This window comes from Ovis canadensis, chromosome 4 (genome assembly GCF_042477335.2).
Source record: "Ovis canadensis isolate MfBH-ARS-UI-01 breed Bighorn chromosome 4, ARS-UI_OviCan_v2, whole genome shotgun sequence".
Taxonomy (NCBI): Eukaryota; Metazoa; Chordata; class Mammalia; order Artiodactyla; family Bovidae; genus Ovis; species Ovis canadensis.
Window position 1 is genome coordinate 35124415 of NC_091248.1, and position 22541 is coordinate 35146955.

At 37.8% G+C, this 22541-nt stretch overlaps 1 protein-coding gene across 1 annotated transcript; it reads left to right on the forward strand.

The window, feature by feature from the left end:
- Positions 1-1019: 1019 nt before the first annotated feature.
- Positions 1020-18993, forward strand: C4H7orf78 (chromosome 4 C7orf78 homolog). The gene is made up of 6 exons (XM_069587576.1): positions 1020-1139; positions 4310-4414; positions 13872-14309; positions 16835-16919; positions 18189-18328; positions 18898-18993. The coding sequence occupies exons 1-6, from the start codon at positions 1020-1022 to the stop codon at positions 18991-18993; spliced, it is 984 nt and encodes a 327-aa protein (XP_069443677.1).
- The last annotated feature ends 3548 nt before the right edge of the window (positions 18994-22541 follow it).

Sequence of the window (22541 nt, forward strand, 5' to 3'; positions counted from 1 at the left end):
GATCCAGAGGCTTAGACTGTCCAGTCTTATACCATGGCCATTGGACAATTCCAACAAGATATATATTTGGGGGCATCAACCAGGGTCCAAAAGATTATAAAGAGCCACCACTATATGCTCCAGGAACTCAAGTCCTAATTAAAGTCTGGAAAGATGGGTCCCCAAAGGCTTAACTCCAGCCCACATGGACGGGCCCCTATTCTGTAATATTTCTACCCCCACAGAAGTCAAGGTACCAGGATATGACTCCTGGATTCACTACTCACAAATCAAGCTGTGAAAGGAAACAGAGGAGGAGGACACTCAATATACCTATGAGCTCTGGGACATCTCAGATACCCATTCAGGACTACAGATGAGTGCCATTCGTATGAACACCATGAAAATTAAGTTTTGGGAGATAAGATTTCTCAGGATAGCTCTAAAGAGCCAACACAGGTTTTCAGGGGTTATACTCCAAAATAGGCAGGAGGTAGATCTCCTGATCCCTGAACAAAGAGGAACCTGAGCAATCTTGAATGAGACGTATTGCTTCTGGGTAAATACCTCCAGCTAAGTTTTAAAAAGTCTCACAGTCCTCAAGAAAAACATTCTGATCCTATGGGATATCAAAGGATGAGCTGGAGAGTCCTCAGGGTGACAACAATCTCCCTTTGGGGGAATCCTTCTCCTGGCGAGAGGGAATTTAGAGTTGGCAAACGCCCCTACTAATCCCTGTTATCCTCATATTGATGCTGCTTATGATTGCTCCATTGTCAGTTTTCTAACCCATTTCGTCTCTGCCCAGGTCAACAAGCTACAACATGTAGTTTCAGTTCAACAAGGATATATAAAACTACCCAACCATGGAAAATATCACTCATCCTTGAAAGGACACTGCTATAAGGACTCTGAGGCTTGAGACTAGCAAGAGGGGGAGGCCCAATGCCCCTCACCATCCCAGTTCAGCAGAAAGTAGACAGAGAGACCTTGATGCCCCTATTCCCAAAGAATTGGGCCTCTCATATCTTGCGGGGGAAATGTTAGATAGTTACAGTAGGAAAAAGGAGTCCAAAACGGTGGCGGCTGAAGGACAAAGAAAGGAAAAGTCCACAAAAATGGAACAGAAGAAAATGCGAGAACTGGAGTGGGAACCTCAGGTGAAACAAACAGCCCTCCTGGCTAGCCAGTTTACATAGGGTAGGCTCAGGGGGAGGAGAAAAAAAAAACAAAAAAACAAAAAGAGGAGCCAAAATTGAGCTCTTCTTTTGGGTTGGCCCACCCTCACGCCTTGAAGCATGTATTTTCCTTGCTTGCTAAGTAAAACTGAGCTATAACACTGGTCTGCCAAATAAAACTGAGCTGGCCCACTGTTTCAATTTTTTGCTGTGATGAGACAGAACTGAGGAAATTACACACTCCCCCAACAACTCTTACACAATTTTGTCCTCCTGACGAATAGTCAGAGTACCACCTCATTTCATACTGCCAGTACTAACTGCTCTGAAATGTAGCCCCTATGGTTTTATAGATCCAAATTCATGTAAATAACTATGCTATCTTATTATTGTCTTTTCAGGTAACTCAAGCTTCAATATGTTCCTATTTTTCTCTGTTATTTTCAGTATGGAAATTGTTCCCTTTCATAAAGAAGGACATAAAATAGAAACAAAGCCATTTAGCTGCATATGGCATACATTAATATTATTCCTACTGCCCAAGAAACTCCCATCCTTTTTTTAAAAAATTCTGAACATAATTGAAAACCTATTTTACTTTCTTATTAATTTATGGAGTATTTTGAACTCCAGCTATGTGATAAGATTATTACAATAGTTTTTAAGTTAATTTATTTGAATCAATATAAACATATGCTGTTATGTTATTCAAGTAGCCTTTTAAGAAATGTGCACATTCCTTATGTAAAATAAAATGTTTTCTGCTCTAAGCTCTACCAGTAAACAAGCCTTTTCCAAATGCAGATTTCTGAGCACAGGTGAAATAAAGCCAGCTATTTGGAAGCCATCAGCTGCTTCCTCTCTGGTAAGTGCTGAGGAGTTGAGGGGATGTGTGAGGCGGCCATCAGACAGATTTGCCATCTCTTATGTTAAACAAGGAACAAGAGTGTAAACAACAAAGAAAGCGGGATTGGCCCCAGATAGCTAGATGCATATGAAAACGATTATTTCAGCAAGCCCAGATGCTGGCATCTTCTCATACATTGAAGACTGCTAAATCTCTTCATGTGAGAGATTTACTTTTTTCTTAATTAAGAATAATCTTTTAATATTCAGATTACCTGCTCCCTGTTGCAAACTTGTATATAGCCTGGCTCCTCCCCTGCCTCCTTGGAGGTAGCTCTCTTGGGGTCACCTGAAATACTGTCTCTTGGGCTCAAGTCTTGACATTCCCACTGAATAAAATCTAACTCTCAACTTTCAGGTTGCACTTTTTTTTTTTTTTTTTCAGTCAGCACTTAGTACCAGGAGACACGAAAGTCAGAATGTGGAGGTTTTTGTTTGTCACAACAGGTTACCTTCCTAATTTTAAGGAAGCTGAACATCAGATCCTTTCACATATCATAGATATTTATGTGCAGTAAAAATGTATTATACATTCAAAGTATCTACATAACAGGAGGTTTTTGAATGGTTCTATGTATAACTTCAGTCACTTAATCACAAAACAATATTTCCCTAGCAGAAACGTCTTGAAAAGCATTCATGAAAGCATTAAAGAGAATTATAGTAGCTTTTATGGTGTCTACCCATTAAACCACCTTCCCTTCCTCTCGTTTTTACTAAGAACTTCACTGTTGTGAAAGATCAGAATAGATCTTTGTTGCTCTAAAGAAATTTTCAGAGATGTTCTTACTTCAAGGACCTGCCCCCTCATTAATTTCCCAGAAGAGTAACTGTCAGGACTGATTATTTGGCATTTAGTACTTAGTCTTAAAATGCATTCTTATAGGTTTGTATCTTTTCTAGTGAATTATTTGTAATTTTCTTGAAATCTAAGGCCATGCCCTGTGCATTTTCACATCCTACACAATAGTACTGAACCAATATAAAAAGGCACTTTGAACATATTCTTTTGAGAAAGAATCATATACATCCCTATGCAGAGAGTGAGAGAGATACATGTTAGATAGCATAAAGATAGGTTAATTTTATTCCAAAACTCTAAGAGATTGAGTAAACCCAACTCTACTGTCATTTCCCCAAGGAAAAAAACACAATGAAATTGAATATTGGGAAAAACAGCGCAGGTAAATTGATGTTTGAGCTTCAGTTTATAAACTGGGATTAAATTATATATAAGCAATTCACTGCCACCCAGGGGTGAACTTTCACTTCAGATGAAATAATAGGATAGTTGAAAGACTCCAGACATTAGGGATCTTGGTTCAGGTAGTTTTATGCATGCGTGCCTGCTAAGTTGCTTCAGTTGTGTCCAACTCTTTTCTACCCTATAGACTATAGCCTGCCAGGATCCTTTGTCCCTAGAATTATCCAGGCAAGAATACTGGAGTGTGTTGAGATGCCCTAATTTCATTAGAAAAATATGAGAAAAAGAGAAGCTAATGCTCAGGTCACAGGAATTTTTTGGACCAAATGAGAGTAAATAACTAGCCCAAATCACAAACAAATTGTAAAGAGAAAAAACCAAAAATATTTATGACTTTTGTGGGATAATTACAAACTTTAATTTTGCCATATATTAGTATCAATGAATTGATGTTCTTTTTTGAGGTTTCATAGTGGTGCTATGCTTATGCTTTTTTTTTTTTTTAAGTGTTTTCTCTTTTAGTGGAAACATTCTAAAATAATTACTGATAAGTTGATTGTTTTGTTCTTGTATAATCGTTAAGTAGTGTCCAACTCTTTGCTGACTCCATGGCCAGCAGCCCACTAGCCAGGCTCCTCGGTCCAAGGGATTTCCCAGTCAAGAATACTGGAGTGGGTAGCTGTTTGCTTCTCCAGGGGATCTTCCCAATCCAAGGGTCAAACCCACATCTCCTGAATTGACAGGACAATTTTTACCACTGAGCCACCAAGGAAACTCAGTAAGTTGATATGATGCACCAAAATAATAATAATAAGAGAAAGAGATAAGTTGCAGGATATTTAAAGCAATTTGGGCTATAAGTTGATCAACTTTTTAGCCAGGTGATGGTAACATGAAGATTCACTATGCGATTCTGTCTATTTTGGTACACATTTGAAATTTTCTGGGAGGTGTTTTTTGTTTTTTAATCTCACCAAGAGATCGCTGAGTGTAGAATTTGACCAGTGAAAACAGAAAGCTTTCTCCATAACTTATTTTGCAGAAATCAGTAGGTGAAGCTGGAAACTATGGAAGAAGAATTTGTAATCCTCACTTGCCTTATAAAATGAACATTGAGGAAATTAACTCAAACATTCTTAAGCACAAGGTAATAAAAGAGTTGAACCTGCTTTTCAAATTGTGCTTATATTAAATGTTAAGCTCATACTGACTTACAAAAAGATTACTAAACAAATATAAAAAGTGAATTGTCAAGACATTATTTAGTAAAACTGCTCTAGAGTGGGATTATTTTCTCTCTTGATGTTTACTAAGTTTTGAATTTTGTAGTATATTGATTTTCTAACATTTCCAAAAAGAGCTCAGGAGTTATTGCCTTGTTGCTAGGTTTTAGGGAACATTAGAGGCCCTACTTTCATTCTTTCTTTTCCTACTCTGACTTGAGTCCTTTAGAAAATTAATTCAGTTTCTTAGCAACCCAGGTGGGTAAATCTTAAATGCACTTTGAGATCTTTTGTAAAGCAAAGGCTAAATGTTTCCTTATAAACTATCTGTTTAGTCTCATCTGGCTTTGCAGAAAAGATCTTCTGAGACATACTGCCAAAAACAATTTAATTCAAACTCGCAATTTTAAATGGTGAGTTAAGTTACTGATTTTCTAATGAATGCTCCTTTTTTGCATTTATTTTGAATTATTCCAGTTTGTCGATTTATCTAGGTCTTTTGAATTTGTGTACTTTATGTTAAAATATATGACATGAACTCATTTATGAGAGAAGCAATCTCTTTATATATAATATTATAAATGGGAAATCATGAGATATGTTAAGAAGGAGAAAGCTGGAAGTGCTGAATTTCTTTGTAAATCTACAAATGTAAATGAATTCCTGGTCTAAGGAATTCACTGTGATCTTAATAGCAGACTGTTTTATAATGCTCTTTGCTTGTTGGCATCATTTAGGTATCAGGTATATATCTGTATCTCTATCTCTCTGTCTGTCTAGCCTCCCAAATACTTAAGTTTACAAAATTAAACTCATATTTGTGAGCAAAATAAGCTTAAATTTGCATACATTTACTAACCTAAGGAATGCATTTATTTTAAAATCTGATTGTAAAAGCAGATAACAAAAATATTTTGTGACATTCTAGTAGAAAATATTGAGGAAGAAATTTAAAGTTTATTTTTTATATTGCCACTATTAGAAGTTTTCATTATTTAGAAAAAATGTAATTAGATATTTGAGCTTTTAGATACAGTTTCAAAAAAAAATCTGTAATTTCCAGAATTTGGCACATAAAATTATTCCTCTTATCATGGAACCACTTAAAGTTTGCATTTTTGTAAGGCTGAAAAATCATTGAATAAAAGAAATTTCACATGACTCAACCTAAAATATGCACAACCCTACATAGTGTTTGTAAAAATAGGTATATTTGACTCAATGTTACAATCTAACTGGTCAGATCTTGGAATTAAGTAACTTTAATACAAGGAACAAGGCAAAATGTAACTCCGAGTTCCACTGCTGTATTCATAAGGAAATATGAACCCTGATAGATCTGGGAAAAAGCTTTTATTGGAGCGGCATTTAAACTAATCCTTAAAACCAGGTAATTTCTTAGATGGAGAATAACTGGGCTTGTTGAATTCAGATTAAACTATTCTATTATTTCCAGTGAGACATTTTTTGCAAAGTACAGCTTCTGTAATATCAACATTTACCACTAAATCTTTGACTAAATGAGATTACTAGTTTATTTTTTCTTACTTTCTCAACCTCACATCTTATGACCATATTTCTCTATGCCTTAGCTTTCTCCACATAAAGTGAGGAGTATAATGTGATATTGCCATCACAAGCTTCAATCATTCAACTAGCTCTCCAGTTGATTTCTTTCTGCTGGGGTATCCCGGGACTACAGTTGAGGGAGGAGGCAGATGGGCCACCCCTACCCCAAGGGTAAAGCAATTAGAGATTAATTCCCTATGGGCTGAAACTCCAAGATGAGAATAACAGGACAATTGAGGGATGAGCCTGGACCCTAGAGATGCATGCAAACACGTGGGAGGATCCTGAGATATACCAAATATGGACAGTGAACCAGACAAATCAAAATGACTTGCCAAAGGAAACCTGGAAGAAATGTCCCATAAAAGTAATTCAAACTGCCATGAGGGTGTGACTCAGCCCCTCTCTCTCTCCCTGAGTCTGCCCTTGTGTCTTTCCACGCATTGTTTTTATTGTTCAGTTGATAATTTTTGTCCATCTCTGTGACTCCATGGACTTCAGCACGCCAGGCTTCCCTGTCCATAACCAACTCCCAGAGCTTACTCAAACTCATGTCCGTAGTGTCAGCAATGCCATCCAACCATCTCATCCTTTGTCGTCCCCTTCTCTTCCTGCCTTAAATCTTTCCTAGCATCAGGGTCTTTTCCAGTGAGTTGGTTCTTCACATCATGTGGCCAAAGTATTGAAGCTTCAACTTCAGCATCATCCAATTCATCCAGTGAATATTCAGAATTGATTTCAATTATACTCTTTTATTCCTCTTAATAAATACTTTACTCATTTCAGTACTTTCCATCTTTGTGGGAATTCTTTTCTGCAAAGCTGAAAGGCCAGGGCCCTTGTCACTGACCATTGATCTAGTGGCTAGGATCTGGTGCTTTCACTGCTATTTCCCAGCCACAATATCCTGGGAACCAAAGCCTTGCTCCAAGCCATTGCCAACCGAGGCCACCCGAGATCACAATGATATATGCTAACACATGATTCGTATAGCACAGAAGCTTAATTTTAATGCATATTATTCTTTTGAATAATATGTAACAATAACTTCATAATATAAGGACACAATGAAGTATCATACAAATTAAAGATAATTTATCCCTGGTTTATATATTGCATAGTTACAGTTTTTGGTAGCCAGGAAGCCCCAGACATATACAGAGACAGAAATGAGCAGTAGTGGCAAGAAGATGACAGATGAGCTTGTGTCTACTCTCAGCTACCTAGTCAAAAAGAAGTCTAGACCTCACTGCATTCTCCAGTTAGAGCTTCTTAATCTTTTGACTGTCCAGCTCTCTTACTACCATGATACTTGTTTTCCATATCGATTAGACCTATTCTTATTCTTCCAGTTTATAAACTTCCTGGTTAGTTTCTTCCTAGCTATACATCCTGGTGAGACACTTTGCTGTCTCACTTACCTACACCTTCAACCTCCATGTCTTTTCGTGGCTGCTGCTGCTGCTGCTAAGTCACTTCAGTCGTATCCGACTCTGTGCGACCCCATAGATGGCAGCCCATGGCAGCTGATTACAAACCCCTGGCCACGAATCAATACTCTCATGTCTTTTCTTTGCTCATGTAACCAGATTTCTGAGCCCTGCAGGAGATGGGTATATTTACAATTTTAGTCAAGACTGAGCCTTCGGTGTGCCTCAGAAATTAAAAAATACATTTCAACAGAAATGTGAAGGATCATAGGTGAGGCAAGAGACTTATAAAAGAAGGCATGAACTGGGAACAGATTAACCACTGACTGTCAAGGGCTTATTTTCATCATCTCCTAGTGAGTGGGTGGGTCATTGTTGAAGTCACATTAGCCAGATTCAGAAGCACCCAACATGAAAACAACATGCAAATTTATTAGTTTATGAGAAAAATAAACCAAACTAACTCATATTTTCTTTCCAGTTCACTGTCTTCCAGTAGACTATTGTGCATATGAAACCAGATGATCATCTAAGATTGATTTGGTTAAAGTTAGATAAGAATAATAAATAATTATTGGTTATATAGTTAAATGGACCAGGTTATAAAAAGTTATGCATAGATATGAGAAGGGAAATAAAAATACCAATTATTAGCCAGCGTGCCCTCCCCTCTGGAAGAATCTTGGAAGGATATGGCCAACTTTCAAACTCTCACCCTTTCTTTTTAACTTCCTTTATTTACAAACCCTTTCAATTTCTATGCAGACATTCCTATTGTTTACTGTATAATAAAGCTATGACAAACCTAGACAGTATATTAGAAAGCAAAGACATCTCTTTGTCGACGAAGGTCGATATAGTCAAACCTATGGTTTTTCCAGTAATCACATATAGATGTGATAGTTGAACCATAAAAAATGTTGAGCACCCTAGAACTGATGCCTTGGAATTATGGTACTGGAGAAGACTCCTTTAGACTGCAAGGAAATCAAACCAGTTAATTTCCTAGGAAATTAACTCTGAATATTCATTGTAAGGACTGATGCTGAAGCTGAAGCCCCAATACTTTGACCACCTGATGGGAAGAGCCAACTCATTGGAAAAGACTCTGATGCTGGGAAAGATCAAAGACAAAAGAAAAGGGCAGCAGAGGATGAGATGTTTGGATGCCACCACTGTCAATGTGGTGGTGGGAATATTTGGACATGAATCTGAGCAAACTCCAGGAGATAGTGAAGGGCAGGGAAGCCTGGCATGCTGCAGTCCATGGGGTCGCAAAGAATCAGAAATGATTTAACAACTGAACAACCGCATAATATAGAAACATGAAATTAAGATATTTTAAGTTATATTTTTAGCATTGCTTCAGTTCAGTTGAGTCGCTCAGTCGTGTCCGACTCTCAAACCCCATGAATCGCAGCATGCCAGGCCTCCCTGTCCATCACCATCTCCCGAAGTTCACTCAGACTCACGTCCATCGAGTCAGTGATGCCATCCAGCCATCTCATCCTCGGTCGTCCCCTTCTCCTCCTGCCCCCAATACCTCTCAGCATCAGAGTCTTTTCCAATGAGTCAACTCTTCGCATGAGGTGGCAAAAGTACTGGAGTTTCAGCTTTAGCATCATTCCTTCCAAAGAAATCCCAGGGCTGATCTCCTTCAGAATGGACTGGTTGGATCTCCTTGCAGTCCAAGGGACTCTCAAGAGTCTTCTCCAACACCACAGTTCAAACACATCAATTCTTCGGCACTCAGCCTTCTTCACCATCCAATTCTCACATCCATACATGACCACAGGAAAAACCATAGCCTTGACTAGACGGACCTTAGTCGGCAAAGTAACGTCTCTGCTTTTGAATATACTATCTAGGGTGGTCATAACTTTTCTTCCAAGAAGTAAGCGTCTTTTAATTTCATGGCTGCAACAACCATCTGCAGTGATTTTGGAGACCAAAAAAATAAAAGTCTGACACTGTTTCCACTGTTTGCCCATCTATTTCCCATGAAGTGATGGGACCAGATGCCATGATCTTCATTGTCTGAATGTTGAGCTTTAGGCCAACTTTTTCACTCTCCACTTTTACTTTCATCAAGAGCCTTTTTAGTTCCTCTTCATTTTCTGCCATAAGGGTGGTGTCATCTGCATATCTGAGGTTATTGATATTTCTCCCAGCAATCTTGATTCCAGCTTGTGTTTCTTCCAGCCCAGCATTTCTCATGATGTACTCTGTATAGAAGTTAAATAAGCAGGGTGACAATATACAGCCTTGACATACTCCTTTTCCTATATGGAACCAGTCTGTTGTTCCATGTCCAGTTCTAACTGCTGCTTTCTGATCTGCATACAGATTTCTCAAGAGGCAGGTCAGGTGGTCTGATATTCCCATCTCTCTCAGAATTTTCCACAGTTTATTGTGGTCCACACAGTCAAAGGCGTTGGCATAGTCAATAAAGCAGAAATAGATGTTTTTCTGGAACTCTCTTGCTTTTTTGATGATCCAGCGGATGTTGGCATTTTGATCTCTGATTCCTCTACCTTTTTGAAAACCAGCTGGAACATCTGGAAGTTCACAGTTCACGTTTTGCTGAAGCCTGGCTTGGAGAATTTTGAGCATTACTTTACTAGCATGTGAGATGAGTGCAATTGTGCAGTAGTTTGAGCATTTTTTGGCATTGCCTTTCTTTGGGATCGGAATGAAAACTGACCTTTTCCAGTCCTGTGGCCGCTGCTGAGTTTTGCAAATTTGCTGGCATATTGAGTGTAGCACTTTCACAGCATCATCTTTCAGGATTTGAAATAGCTTAACTGGAATTCCATCACCTCCACTAGCTTTGTTCGTAGCGATGCTTTCCAAGGCCCATTTGACTTCACATTCCAGGATGTCTGGCTCTAGATTAGTGATCACATCATCATGATTATCTGGGTTGTGAAGATCTTTTTGTACAGTTGGAAATGCTAAATCTACACCTTATATCCACATTTTGTTAATTGGTTTAGTACTTTAATGATTAACTTATTTTGCAGTAATTTTGTAGAGATGGTAAGTGGCTCCCTATTCATCAAATCACCTTTATTTTTATTATATTTTTGAGCCACAGAGGATAATATATTTTTGAACACTTGAGGGAATTTCTACTCTTCTCACTCAGATATTAAGTACCACTCTTTTTTTGGTCTCTGTTCAGCTTAAAAAAAAATGTAGTAAGAATCCTCAACAGAAGATCTAGCCTCCTGATAGACTTTCAAGTGTACAATACAATACTGTTAACATAGTACACCATCGTACAGCAGACCTCTAGAACTTATTCGACTGGTATAACTGAAACATTATACCTGTTGAATACCAGTTCCTCATTCTTCCTCCACACCAAGCCCTGGCAACCACCATTCTACTCTTCATTTCTGTTTGACTATTTTAGATTTCTTTATATAAGTGAAATCATGCAGTATTTGTCCTTCTGTGACTGGCTTGTTTCATTTAGTATAATGACCTCCAAGTTCATTCATCTTGTTGCACATGGCAGAATTTCCTTCATTTTTAAGGCTGATATTTTCTGTATATACAACATGTTCTTCATCCATTTGTTAGTTTGCCACCTCCTCAGGAGCTGCCCAGGTGTAATCTGAACCTGGGCCCTGTACATGGAAGGCAAGGAAAGACCAAAGACAGAGGTAGACCATTGCAGATAGGGAGGTAGGCAGGTTTAAGAAGCAAAGGAACTTACATATGTGGCTTTTCTTGGGCAGCTGCAAGACAAGTAGATCTCTGCACTGGTTCCCCACTCTCTGCCTGAATCTTGAAAGTTTATAGAGAGGACTTCTCTGGTTCCCAGGGGTCTGCCCTGGTGGCTCAGAGGTTAAAGCATCTGCCTGCAACGTGGGTGGGAGACCTTGGTTTGATCCCTGGGTCCGGAAGATTACCTGGAGAAGGAAATGGCAACCCACTCCAGTATTCTTGCCTGGAGAATCCCATGGACGGAGAAGCCTGGTGGGCTACAGTCCACGGGGTCGCAAAGAGTCAGACACGACTGAGCAAATTCACTTTCCCTGGTTAAAGTCACATTTGCTGTCCAGATAGCCTCAGCAACACAGTACTATCTCAAGGCTGTTTCCTTGGGCAACCTCTAGATCAGGAAACTCAAGCGAGGCACGCACTCTAAGGACAAGGAGGGGATGAGGGACCTCCAGTTGCCATTGAGTCATTGAGTTTTTGTCACTGAGTTTTGGGGCAGTTTGTTAAAAAGCATTATAGCAAAAGCTGACTTAGCCACAGGCCTATACTTTGAGTTATATAGTGGACATATATTTTGCTTAAACCTACATATTATTATAACTTCTTTCCATAAACTGTTCCTCCTCTTGTATTTCTTATCTTGGTTAAGAAATTTTATGGTATCTTTGATTTGTTAAAATGATGTGTCATAAAAGACCTTTGGTGATATAACCACAACTGATTTTTTTCCATCTTTTTATTCTGCTACCTCTTTACATCCATATGCTATGTTTTTGCTACACATGCCTCTTGCTTTTCTCTCAATGGATCATAGTCATTTAAAAAAATATTTATATTAGAAGTTAAACAATTATCATTTTATTTTACAAAATATTTATTATTAATTTTTTAAGTTGACATTGTCAGTGTTTCTTCAAAGTAGCTTTTCTTTATTCTCAATTTCAAATTACTGCATAATAGCATTTAGAATCTTGAAGTTTCTCTGTTTTGCTATTTTTATCAAACAGCATAAAATTTTAGCACAAGAGGAAGGAAGTCGTACCTACCTCAGACCCTTATTTCCTGGGCACCAGCATTATTTATTTGCACTTAGCCAGATAAATTTTGTTTGATTTTTATCCCTCTTTCCATGGAGATTTCAAATTCATTGGCATTGTCTACTATCATATTAGACACTCAATTGTGACCAACTCTTTGTGATCTCAGGGACCATAGCCTGCCAGGCTCCTCTGTACATGGGATTCTCCAGGCAAGAATACTGGAGTGGGTAGCCATTCCCTTCTCCAGGAGATTTTCCCAACCCATAGATTGAACCTAGGTCTCCTGCATTGCAGGCAGATTCTTTACATTCACTAAATCCTGGAATTGTGCCAACCATTTCCTTGTCACAGATCAACAAAGAGGAAATCCGTGATTCTTATCTGCTGCTGCTGCTAAGTTGCTTCATTCATGTCTGACTCTGTGCGACCCCATAGATGGCAGCCCACCAAGCTCCCCCGTCCCTGGGATTCTCCAGGCAAGAACACTGGAGTGGGTTGCCATTTCCTTTCTCCAGTGCCTGAAAGTGAAAAGTGAAAGTGAAGTTGCTCAGTCTTGTCTCACTCTTCACTACCCCATGGACTGCAGCCTACCAGGCTCCTCCGTCCATGGGATTTCCAGGCAAGAGTACTGGAGTGGGTTGCCATTGCCTTCTCCAATTCTTATCTACAGATCCCAATAGTAGAACCTGAAAGTTGCTCAGTCGCTTCCGATTCTTAGTGACCCCATGGACTATACAGTCTAAGGAATTCTCCAGGCCAGAATACTAGAGTGGGTAGCCTTTCCCTTATCCAGGGATCTTCCCAACCCAGGGATCTAACTCAGGTATCCCACATTGCAGGTGGATTCTTTACCAGCTGAGCCACAAGGGAAGCCCAAACTGGAGTGGGTAACCTATCCCTTCTCCAGGGGATCTTCCAGACCCAGGAATCGAACCAGAGTCTCCTGCATTGCAGGCGGATTCTTTACCAACTGAGCTGTGAGGGAAGCCCAATACACTTATCATGGTTTAGATGGCCACAGATACCTCAGAAATAGCTTATGACAAGATTTAGATACTGTCTGTGCTTTAGATACTGTCTGAAATGCTATCTCCTTACTTTACTCCCCGACTTATTTCTTCTTATTCTTCAAGTTCAGTGCAAATGATAACTTTTCTTTCAATGTCATTTCTATTTTCCTGATAGAGCTAGCTATGCACTCTCCCAGGCCTCTCTTAACATTATTGTAATATCTATCATATTACATAGGCTTTATTTTTTATCTTCATTCATAAAACTCTTGTGGTATCTATCATATTACATAGGTTTTCTTTTTTGTCTTCATTCCTTTCTCCCAATTCTCTCACTTTTTACGGATATGGATTTCAAGTTAATTGTTTTGAATTCCTAGCCCCTAGCTCAGTAACTGCTGTAACAAACATGTTGAATAAATACTTGCAGCCACCGCAATACTTTCTTCACCTCTACACACACTCCCTATCATGTCTGAGCTTTTTTTTTTTTTTTCCCTGCTTCATAAATCTTTTAGAGCTTACCCTGGCCAAGAGAGAAAATATCTGATACACCGTTGCTAGAGTGGCATACTTCACCAGTTTCCGTATCTGTTGCAGATTTCAACCTGTGAAAACGCCCCTGTGTCCCAGACAGGTAGGAGAGGCAGAGATACTGCAGAGAGGCTGCACTGTCTCATGCAAGATCACAACTCCAAATGGAAAATAAATGCACTGCAACCACCACAATCTGAAGTAAAAGTCAACATTTGGGAAATAAAGCCTCCTGATTTTAGTTACAAACTGTATACATCTTTGAGGCTTGCAGAAAAGCCATCAAGGACCATCATGGAAGAAGAAAGAAGAAAAATCCCTGATTTTCCAGGAAAAATGGTTCACCTTCCCAGCCTAAGGAATCCTCCCAAGAAGGCCATATCTCCTAAATTTATAACTACATTTCCACGTCTGGATTCACATAAAGCAAAGTTAATGTTTGTGGAGAGTGGAAAATATCCAAATGGTGTATACCTCAATCCAAAACCACATGACTTTCGACAGGTACGAAAAAAGCATTTGATTCTAAATAACTTAAAACAGGTATAGGGAAAATACATTATTTTTATTCATGTCTTAACTATAACAACTATTATGTGAATAAAAAAAGTATATGTGAATATAATGTGTATAAAGTTGTAGCAGTATTTCTCATGGAACAATACAATTCAAATTCAGCAATAAATGAATGGCAAAGGAAAGACAAGACCCTGGTTGATGTTTCTGACGGGGTTTTATCTGCTGGAAGGGATGACCAGTTTAGGGATGGCTTTAGAAAGCCATTCACGAAAGGGTTCAAGAAGATCTTGGACTGAAGTATGTTTGGAAAACTGACTCCAGGAGTTTACTGTCTAGTAATGAATCAATCATGGAACAAAGGGATGAGTGAGTGAAAATTGACAAAGAGGGGATATTGTATTACTTCAAAGAGTCTTTCTAATGGTTTGGAGTCTTTCTAATATTTTGAATAATATATGAGCAAGAATTTCTAATTTAAAATTGTGGTGGGAAATAAATATTTAAGGAGATGTGATTAGGTCAAAATATAATTCCATTAGACCATGAATATATCCTATAATCCACATAAATATGACTCTTGCTAGGTAAAGAGAGAAGCAATAAAACTGATAATACCAGAAAATCTAAAAAAGAAAAAAAGGAAAAAGCTTATTCCAGTGAGAAAATATAGGAAAACAGTTAAGAGCACTGAGTATCCTAGTTCTCTTACTTTCTAATAATTTTGTACAAGTTGTTAAGCCTCTCTCCTTGTACATTGGAGTAAAAATACTTTATGTTTTATATGGTTATTTTAAGTAATGAAGGAGACAATTATATACAAATTTCTTACAACAAAGTTGGAAATATTGAGGTACTCAATAAAAGTGAACTTTTAGGAGCTATTAGGCTAAAAGTTGGGCAATTCAAAAAGCTTTGATCTATAACCTTATTTACTTATCCATCTAAATGCTTATGTTTGTAGTAAATGAAATATATTACCTTTGTAAATGAGGGGAGATCAATTAAATATCAAGTGCAATTGGTTTATTTAATTTAAATTAATTTTAATTATTTAATTTATGATTTATGGGGCTGCGAAGAGTCGGACACAAATGAGCGATTGAACTGAACTGAACTGAAAATTAGAATGGCATGACTTGGAGAAATAAAAGTTCAAGGAATGAGGAACTTTTAAAAAAGTTCTATTGGAGTATAGTTGATTTATAATGTGTTCGTTTCAGATGTATAGCAAAATGAGTCAGTTATATATAATATACATATATTCATTCTTCTTTAGATTCTCTTCTCATATAGGTCATTGAGAAGAGTTTCCTGTGCTATCAGTAGGTTCTTATTAGTTTTCTATTTTATATATGGTAGTGTGCATATGTCAATCCCAATCTGGGTCTTTTAAATTTTATGTCAATTAATTCGCTTTTTAAGAGTGAATGCAGGGAGCAAGATATAAATTATACAACCACCAGATGTCAGTATTGTTACAGCTTTAAACAGCGGACAATTTTTTTTCTAAACTTGGCTTCACATTGGATTTGATGAAAGACCAAAAATTTTGTATTAAGGAGTTTCCTTTGGGACTTTTAATATTTTATTATTTGCTGTGGCAGGACTAGAAACACTAAGAAGAGAACCTCGTCTAACTTCTGGATCACAACCCAAGTTCATTCTTCTTTGTGCCACACTGATTTAGCTTTCAAGCAGAGACGGAGAAGGCAATGGCACCCCACTCCACTACTCTTGCCTGGAGAATCCCATGGATGGAGGAGCCTGGTAGGCTACAGTCCATGGGGTCGCTAAGAGTCGGACACGACTGGGCGACTTCACTTTCCCTTTTCACTTTCATGCATTGGAGAAGGCAATGGCAACGCACTCCAGTGTCCTTGCCTGAAGAATCCCAGGGACGGAGGAGCCTGGTGGGCTGTAGTCTCTGGGGTCGCACAGAGTCGGACGACTGAAGTGACTTAGCAGCAGCAGAGACGTTTGTGTTGTTTTATTTGATTTGATTCTGGGAAGTGTACAAATTCTATTTTAGTTCATATTGGTGCATTTAAGCCATATTAAAAAAACTTTGTTTTATAATATACTAAAAACAATATTTATTCTATTCAGTCTTAGCAAATCATTTTTAGCTTTATTCAACATTTTTTCCTATTGCCTGAAATAAATTTAGCTCTAGAAATAAAACATGTAATTCTATTTGCATTTGAGGTTGTGTTGCTAAATTCTGAATAGATTCTTTTTATTTTATCCTGTTTAAAATATCTTTTCTAAATTATTCACAGAAGGATAAGTGAAGTTCTCACGCCACCATAAAAAGAATTGGTTAAACACTGTCTGGAATCTTGGATTATTACATCAACTGTTCATATGCAGGTTTTAAATGCTACAACAAAATCCTCAGAATACATTTTACTGGTGAAATATTTAATATTTGGAGAAACTGAATTCCAAGTAGAATGTTAGCAATAAGAATATTTCTTAGTAATAGCACAATCTTCTCTTTACATGTCTAGAATGAACGTAATTTACCAAATTTTGTGACGACTTATGAAAAGGATCCTTTTGGATTAAAATTTAAGTCACAACACTTAAGTACGGGTAAGTTGTTATTATAAAGTTATAAACATAGCAAACATAAGCTTTCTGCATTATATCTTAACAGGAATATTTAAAAAGGCAAGTAATTAAAAAAGTATTTTTTAAGTATCACCTTTAATGATACAGTAAATTTTTTAAATTCTCAGTTCATTGATGGCAAAAATCAATATGCTTTGTTATCCACAACCTTTAATATATTACTAAAAATTACTAAAAATTGAGTTGTAACTCAGTGTGTTCTGTGTGGAGAACCAATGAGTTAAAATAGATTCCAGAAGCAAGATGCATAGCTTTGAATCCTGGCCTCACTGCCCTAAATTACCTAAGCTGTCTATATCTTGGTTTCCTTACCTATAAATGGGAATGATAATAGTTGAATTTACATCATAAAATTTTTGTGAGCATTGAATCACTGGGTCTCCTGCAAGGCTGGCATATTCTTTATCATTTGAGCCACCAGGGAAGCCCATACGTATATAAAGCACCTGGTATATAATGTATGTAAAGCATATGCTGTCTAGCACATGGTAATATACATACCATTAGTGTTATTATGGTGCCATTTGTATGGTGTTTATGCAGACTTAATCTGTATAATCCAGTATTTTTATATGGATAAAGCTAATACATACTGTATTTACTATTATAATTACATATCAATTATAAACCAATAAGGGGTTAACAATGGTTGTTTCTGGATAGTTGGCTACTGGTTGAATTTTATTTTCTTCTTTTTAAAATGAGTAGCAAATAATTTTATAATTGTAAAATGATAATTTATTTGCAAATAATGTATACATTTTAGCCTGGATTAAATTTAAAAGACCTTGTCTAGGTACATAATTGAACCTAATTAGATTAGTACACCTCAAATTTCCTCGTGTCTAAGTCACTATGGAAGGAAACACCAAAAATATTTTATAAGACCAAGTCTTTGATGTTAGGAAACATCTAAGTCAAATATAAGGTAGAATGCAAAATATGCCCTTCAAGTCAAAACCACTAGTGAGAAAAAAATTTTTAAAGAAGTCCCCAAAGAAATAAAATAAGGTAGGATTTGAATTGATGTTTAGAGAAGGTCAAAATTAATTCTAGCAGAAATAGTAGAAAGGATAAACAAATTTTAATTTAGATTTGCACCTATAAATTGCCCAGCAATTTACTGCTCCTGGGTCCTGATCTCCAAAAATGAGACCATCTTGTGAGAGACTTCATGAACAAAAAGACTCATGTCACTGCTAAGTTTCTCATTTGTCTTCCTGTCTCTAGTAAGTGGATGTCCATTGCTGAAAAATGGTCAACAGAACAGTACAGAAAGATTTATCACCTACAAGCCTCGTGAATGCACCTGGGATTCAAAGCTAATTTTACCAAAAGCCCCTTGGCCCGTTAAATCTGCTTCATACACAGTGAGTTTGCCTCTTTTCCCATAGCTGTTGCGGTTTGTATATAGCGTTGTTGTTAACAATTGCTTTGATGCAGGAATTTGTCATTTGTTATAGTGAAAGATATGCCTATCTTTAAAAGTGAAGCATTCAGATTTCTGCTTTTACTTAAAATGCAAACAACGGATTATCTAGTATTTGAGGGTTTTTTTTTTTCTTTCTTATATCAAAGATAGTTGACATGGTGGATTGAAGCCTAAATGTTGTGGGAAATCTTTCCCAAATTTACTCCCACTTTTTTTGGAGCAGCCCATTTTGAGTGTATTGCACTCAAACAAGGCCTGACAAGAAGGCTCTCCCAAACACTCTGAAAAAGATGCTGAAACACATTTTATGCCTCAAATTCTTCCCTGGACAAATTAGTCTTCTTTGAATAGTCTTGCGTGTACAAACAGAACAAGATGCGTGTTTGGCCTATGGAGCAAATTTTTAAAGCCAAAGATTGTTAAATACCAATTTTTAAAAAGATAAATGAAAATTAAAGTTGATATATGCTTGCTTTCACTAACTTTCTTTGTACCATCTTCCTTAAGAGACACAGAAGGCAGCGAGATGCATACAGTGCGTTTATGGATCGTGTGGAAGAAAAGTTTAATAAGGCATACAAGAACAATGGGCAAAAACTTTAAGATTTCTTGTTGAATAGTTAGATTAACTCTTTAGAATTACTATTCATATGACTGTTTTCACTGCTATGTACTTTATCTTACAGAAGCTCTACTATCACAGGAATTATAAATGAAGTATTTGTGTTGTGCTTAAATCATTTTAAGAATCCAGTCCCTTAAATCAAATAATCATGATTTTTCCTAGATTTCAGCATCATTCTGGAAAACTCCACATTGATCATGCTACAATTCCAAATTCCATAAACACTATTGGTGCCAGCCAACTCCCCTCGGTCTTTATTATTCTAGAGAATTTGTGCTTAACTTTCAAAGGCCAGCATCTGTATCTCTTTGCCCAAGGGCTATCTCTGGCTGTGGAGCTGACCACAACAGGTCCTTGTGCCCATTGGCTTTATATCTCCTAGCAGCAGCCCTCAGGCAAGAACTGAGATGGTTGTTTTACAGTGTTCCCCAGGGATCCCCAAGGGGGTTCAACTCCTGTTGTCTCAGTAATTATTTACGCTTTGTTGACTTCCTTCCTTTTGCTTTATCACCTGCCCAGGTTCTTACCTTCATCTGAGGAATTACATAATTTCATTAGAATCTTTGAAGTGTCTCCTTCTGCCGGTTTCCTCTCTTGTAGGCACCTTCGGTCCCTTTGCTCTATAAATGATGACTCTGGCCCCTCTGAACTGGCTTCTTCCTCCGAGGAACCAGAATGGATATTCTGCAGTGCTTCCCCTCAAAATGATGATGTTTACTTCTTTAAAAAGGCCTTCAGAGTTTTAATCATTTACTTAATTTGGATGCAGTGGAGTGTGAGAGTAGAGGGTCTTGCCCGTCCACCTTTTAAAAAGCCCTGTAGGAGTAAGTCTGTTAGCACCTTCTCTGTGAAACATAGGAGTACTTATTTCCTTGTGTTCTCTGCTTTGGGGCTTTTGCCTCCTTTCAAGAAAACAGGAAGCATCCATTTCCACACTCTGTTAACACTTGTATTCCTTGCCTCAGTGAACTCTACCTCCTATCACCTGAGAGCCTGGGCACACCAGCTCTGTAATTCCTCGGGGGGCTTCAGCCATTTCAAGGCAGTCATCCTCCCAACAGCCTTCCTCTGGTCTCCCCTCCCCGCTTCCCAACAGCAGTCTTATTTGAAAAGCCCTGTCCATCAGTGGCAACCCACTCCAGTGTTCTTGCCTGGAGAATCCCAGGGACAGTGGAGCCTGGTGGGCTGCCGTCTATGGGGTCACACAGAGTCGGACACGACTGAAGTGACTTAGCAGCAACAGTCCATCCAGGCATCAACATTACCCAGAGCATACCTCTATCTAGCATAGCTTTTTCAAAAAATTAAAGTAACTCCTGGTGGCTCATTGGTAAAGAATTTGCCTGCTGATGCAGGAAATGCGGGTTCAATCCCTGGGTCAGGAAGATCCCCTGGAGAAGGAAATGGCAACCCACTTCAGTATTCTTGCCTGGGAAATCCCGTGGACAGAGGAGCCTGGCAGACGACAGTCCATGGGGTTGCAGAGTCGGACGTGACATGGCAACTAAACAACAACAAAAACATAGTTGATGTATAATATTGTTTGCTTCAGGTGTACAACATAACGATTCACAATTTTAAAAGTTATAGTTCATTTATAGTGATTATAAAATATAGGCTATATTCCCTGTGATATACAATATATCATTGTAGCTTATTTATTTTATACATAGTAATTTGTACCTCTTACTCCCTAACTCCCCTATTGCTCCTCCCCAGTTCTCTCTCCCCTTTGGTAAGCACAAGTTCTCTATAAGTCCGTTTCTTTTTTGCTATATTTGCTAGTTTGTTTTAGTTCTTAGATTCCACATACAAGTGATATCATACACTATTCGTCTTTCTCTGTCTGACTAATTTCACTTAGCATAATAGGCTCCAACTCCCTCCGTGGTGTTGCAAATGGCAATTTTCAACTTTTTCTTTTTTATGGCTGAGTAGTATTTCATTGCATATGTATAGTGGTGGTTTAGTAGCTAAGTTGTGTCCAACTCTTGCAACCCCATGGACTGTAGCCCACCAGGTGCCTTTATCCATAAGATTTTCCAGGCGAGAATACTGGAGCGGATTGCTATTTCCTTCTCCAGTGGAGCTTCTTGACCAGGGATCAAACGCAGGTCTCCTGCACTGCAGGCAGATTTTTTACCAACTGAGCTACCAGGGAAGCCTATATATATATATATATACATACACTACGTCTTCTTTATTTATTCATTTGCTGATGCATGCTAAGGTTGCTTCCTTATTTTGGCAATTATAATTAATACTACTATAAACATTAGGGTGAATGTATATTTTAAATTAATGTTTGGGTTTTTTGAGGATATATACCCAAGAGTGGAACTGCTGGGTCATTTGGTAATTCTAATTTTAGTTTTTTTAGAAACCTTCATAATGTTTTCCACAGTGGCTGCACTGTTTTACCATTCTCACGAACTGAGTACAAGGGTTCCTTCCCTTTCTATTCTCGCCAACATTTGTTATTCATGTTCTTTTTGATGATAGCCATTCTGACAGGTATGTACATGCTTATAAGTGATGCACTGCTTCTTTTTCTAACTAAGTAGTAAAAAACAGGGTCTTGTCTGATTTTGTTTTGTAGGTGTGTGTGCCTGGAATGTAGTACTCTGAAACTTTGGTCATTGAATAAATGTAGGAAACTGGGATGAGTGTCATTGTAACACATGGATATAGATTACCGGGAATTAGAAATAAAGTGGTCTGTTTTGTTACACTCCTCAGCACTCTGCCATCTTCCTGTGGCTGATGGAGGAGATGCTTAACTGTGTGAGATAGGACATATGTATGAGTCCTTGATTTTTGCATCCTTTAGTAGTTTTTTTACAAATCCAACTCAGCAATGTGCAATCACTTTCTTAGACATAACTTCACTCAATTCTTTCCAGAGCATGCAATGTTTAGTTGGGTATTACTATTATTGCAATTTTATAAACCTGGAAACTGAAGTCCCGTTAGAAATTTAATGTTCATAACACTTATAAATGATGTCACTGCAAAACACTCACAATGAGTGGCAGATCACGGTAGCATGTGCATCCTTTCTGATAAATAACCCCAAATAAATTTGCTTGGCTGACACAGTATAGTTCTTATTCCACATCACAGTGGTAGCCCTGTTCAAGGAGTCATTTGTATTATCATGGAGGTATGAACTTGGTCTAGATGGATAGCTCTATAATGAGTTAAGAGGACTGAACAGATGACAGCTACCATTTGCAGTCAAGTTTCTGGTTCTGGGAGTGATACATCAGGTATACCTCACCATTTATAGAAGCTAATTCAGGAAAATCTGCCTCACATTTCTCCTTTGTTCAATTAGACAGCAGATGAACCAAAACAACATAGCGCTTCCTGAAGTCCTTCCTGAATATTCATTTTCTGTGCATTTCTTTATGAGAACATTAATGGGTTTTGTCATCAACCAGATTAGAGGGAAAAATTAACACATTCTCAGAGGCCAAAAAAATAGTGGTTTTAAAGTTTTAGAACAACAAAATTTTCAAATTAA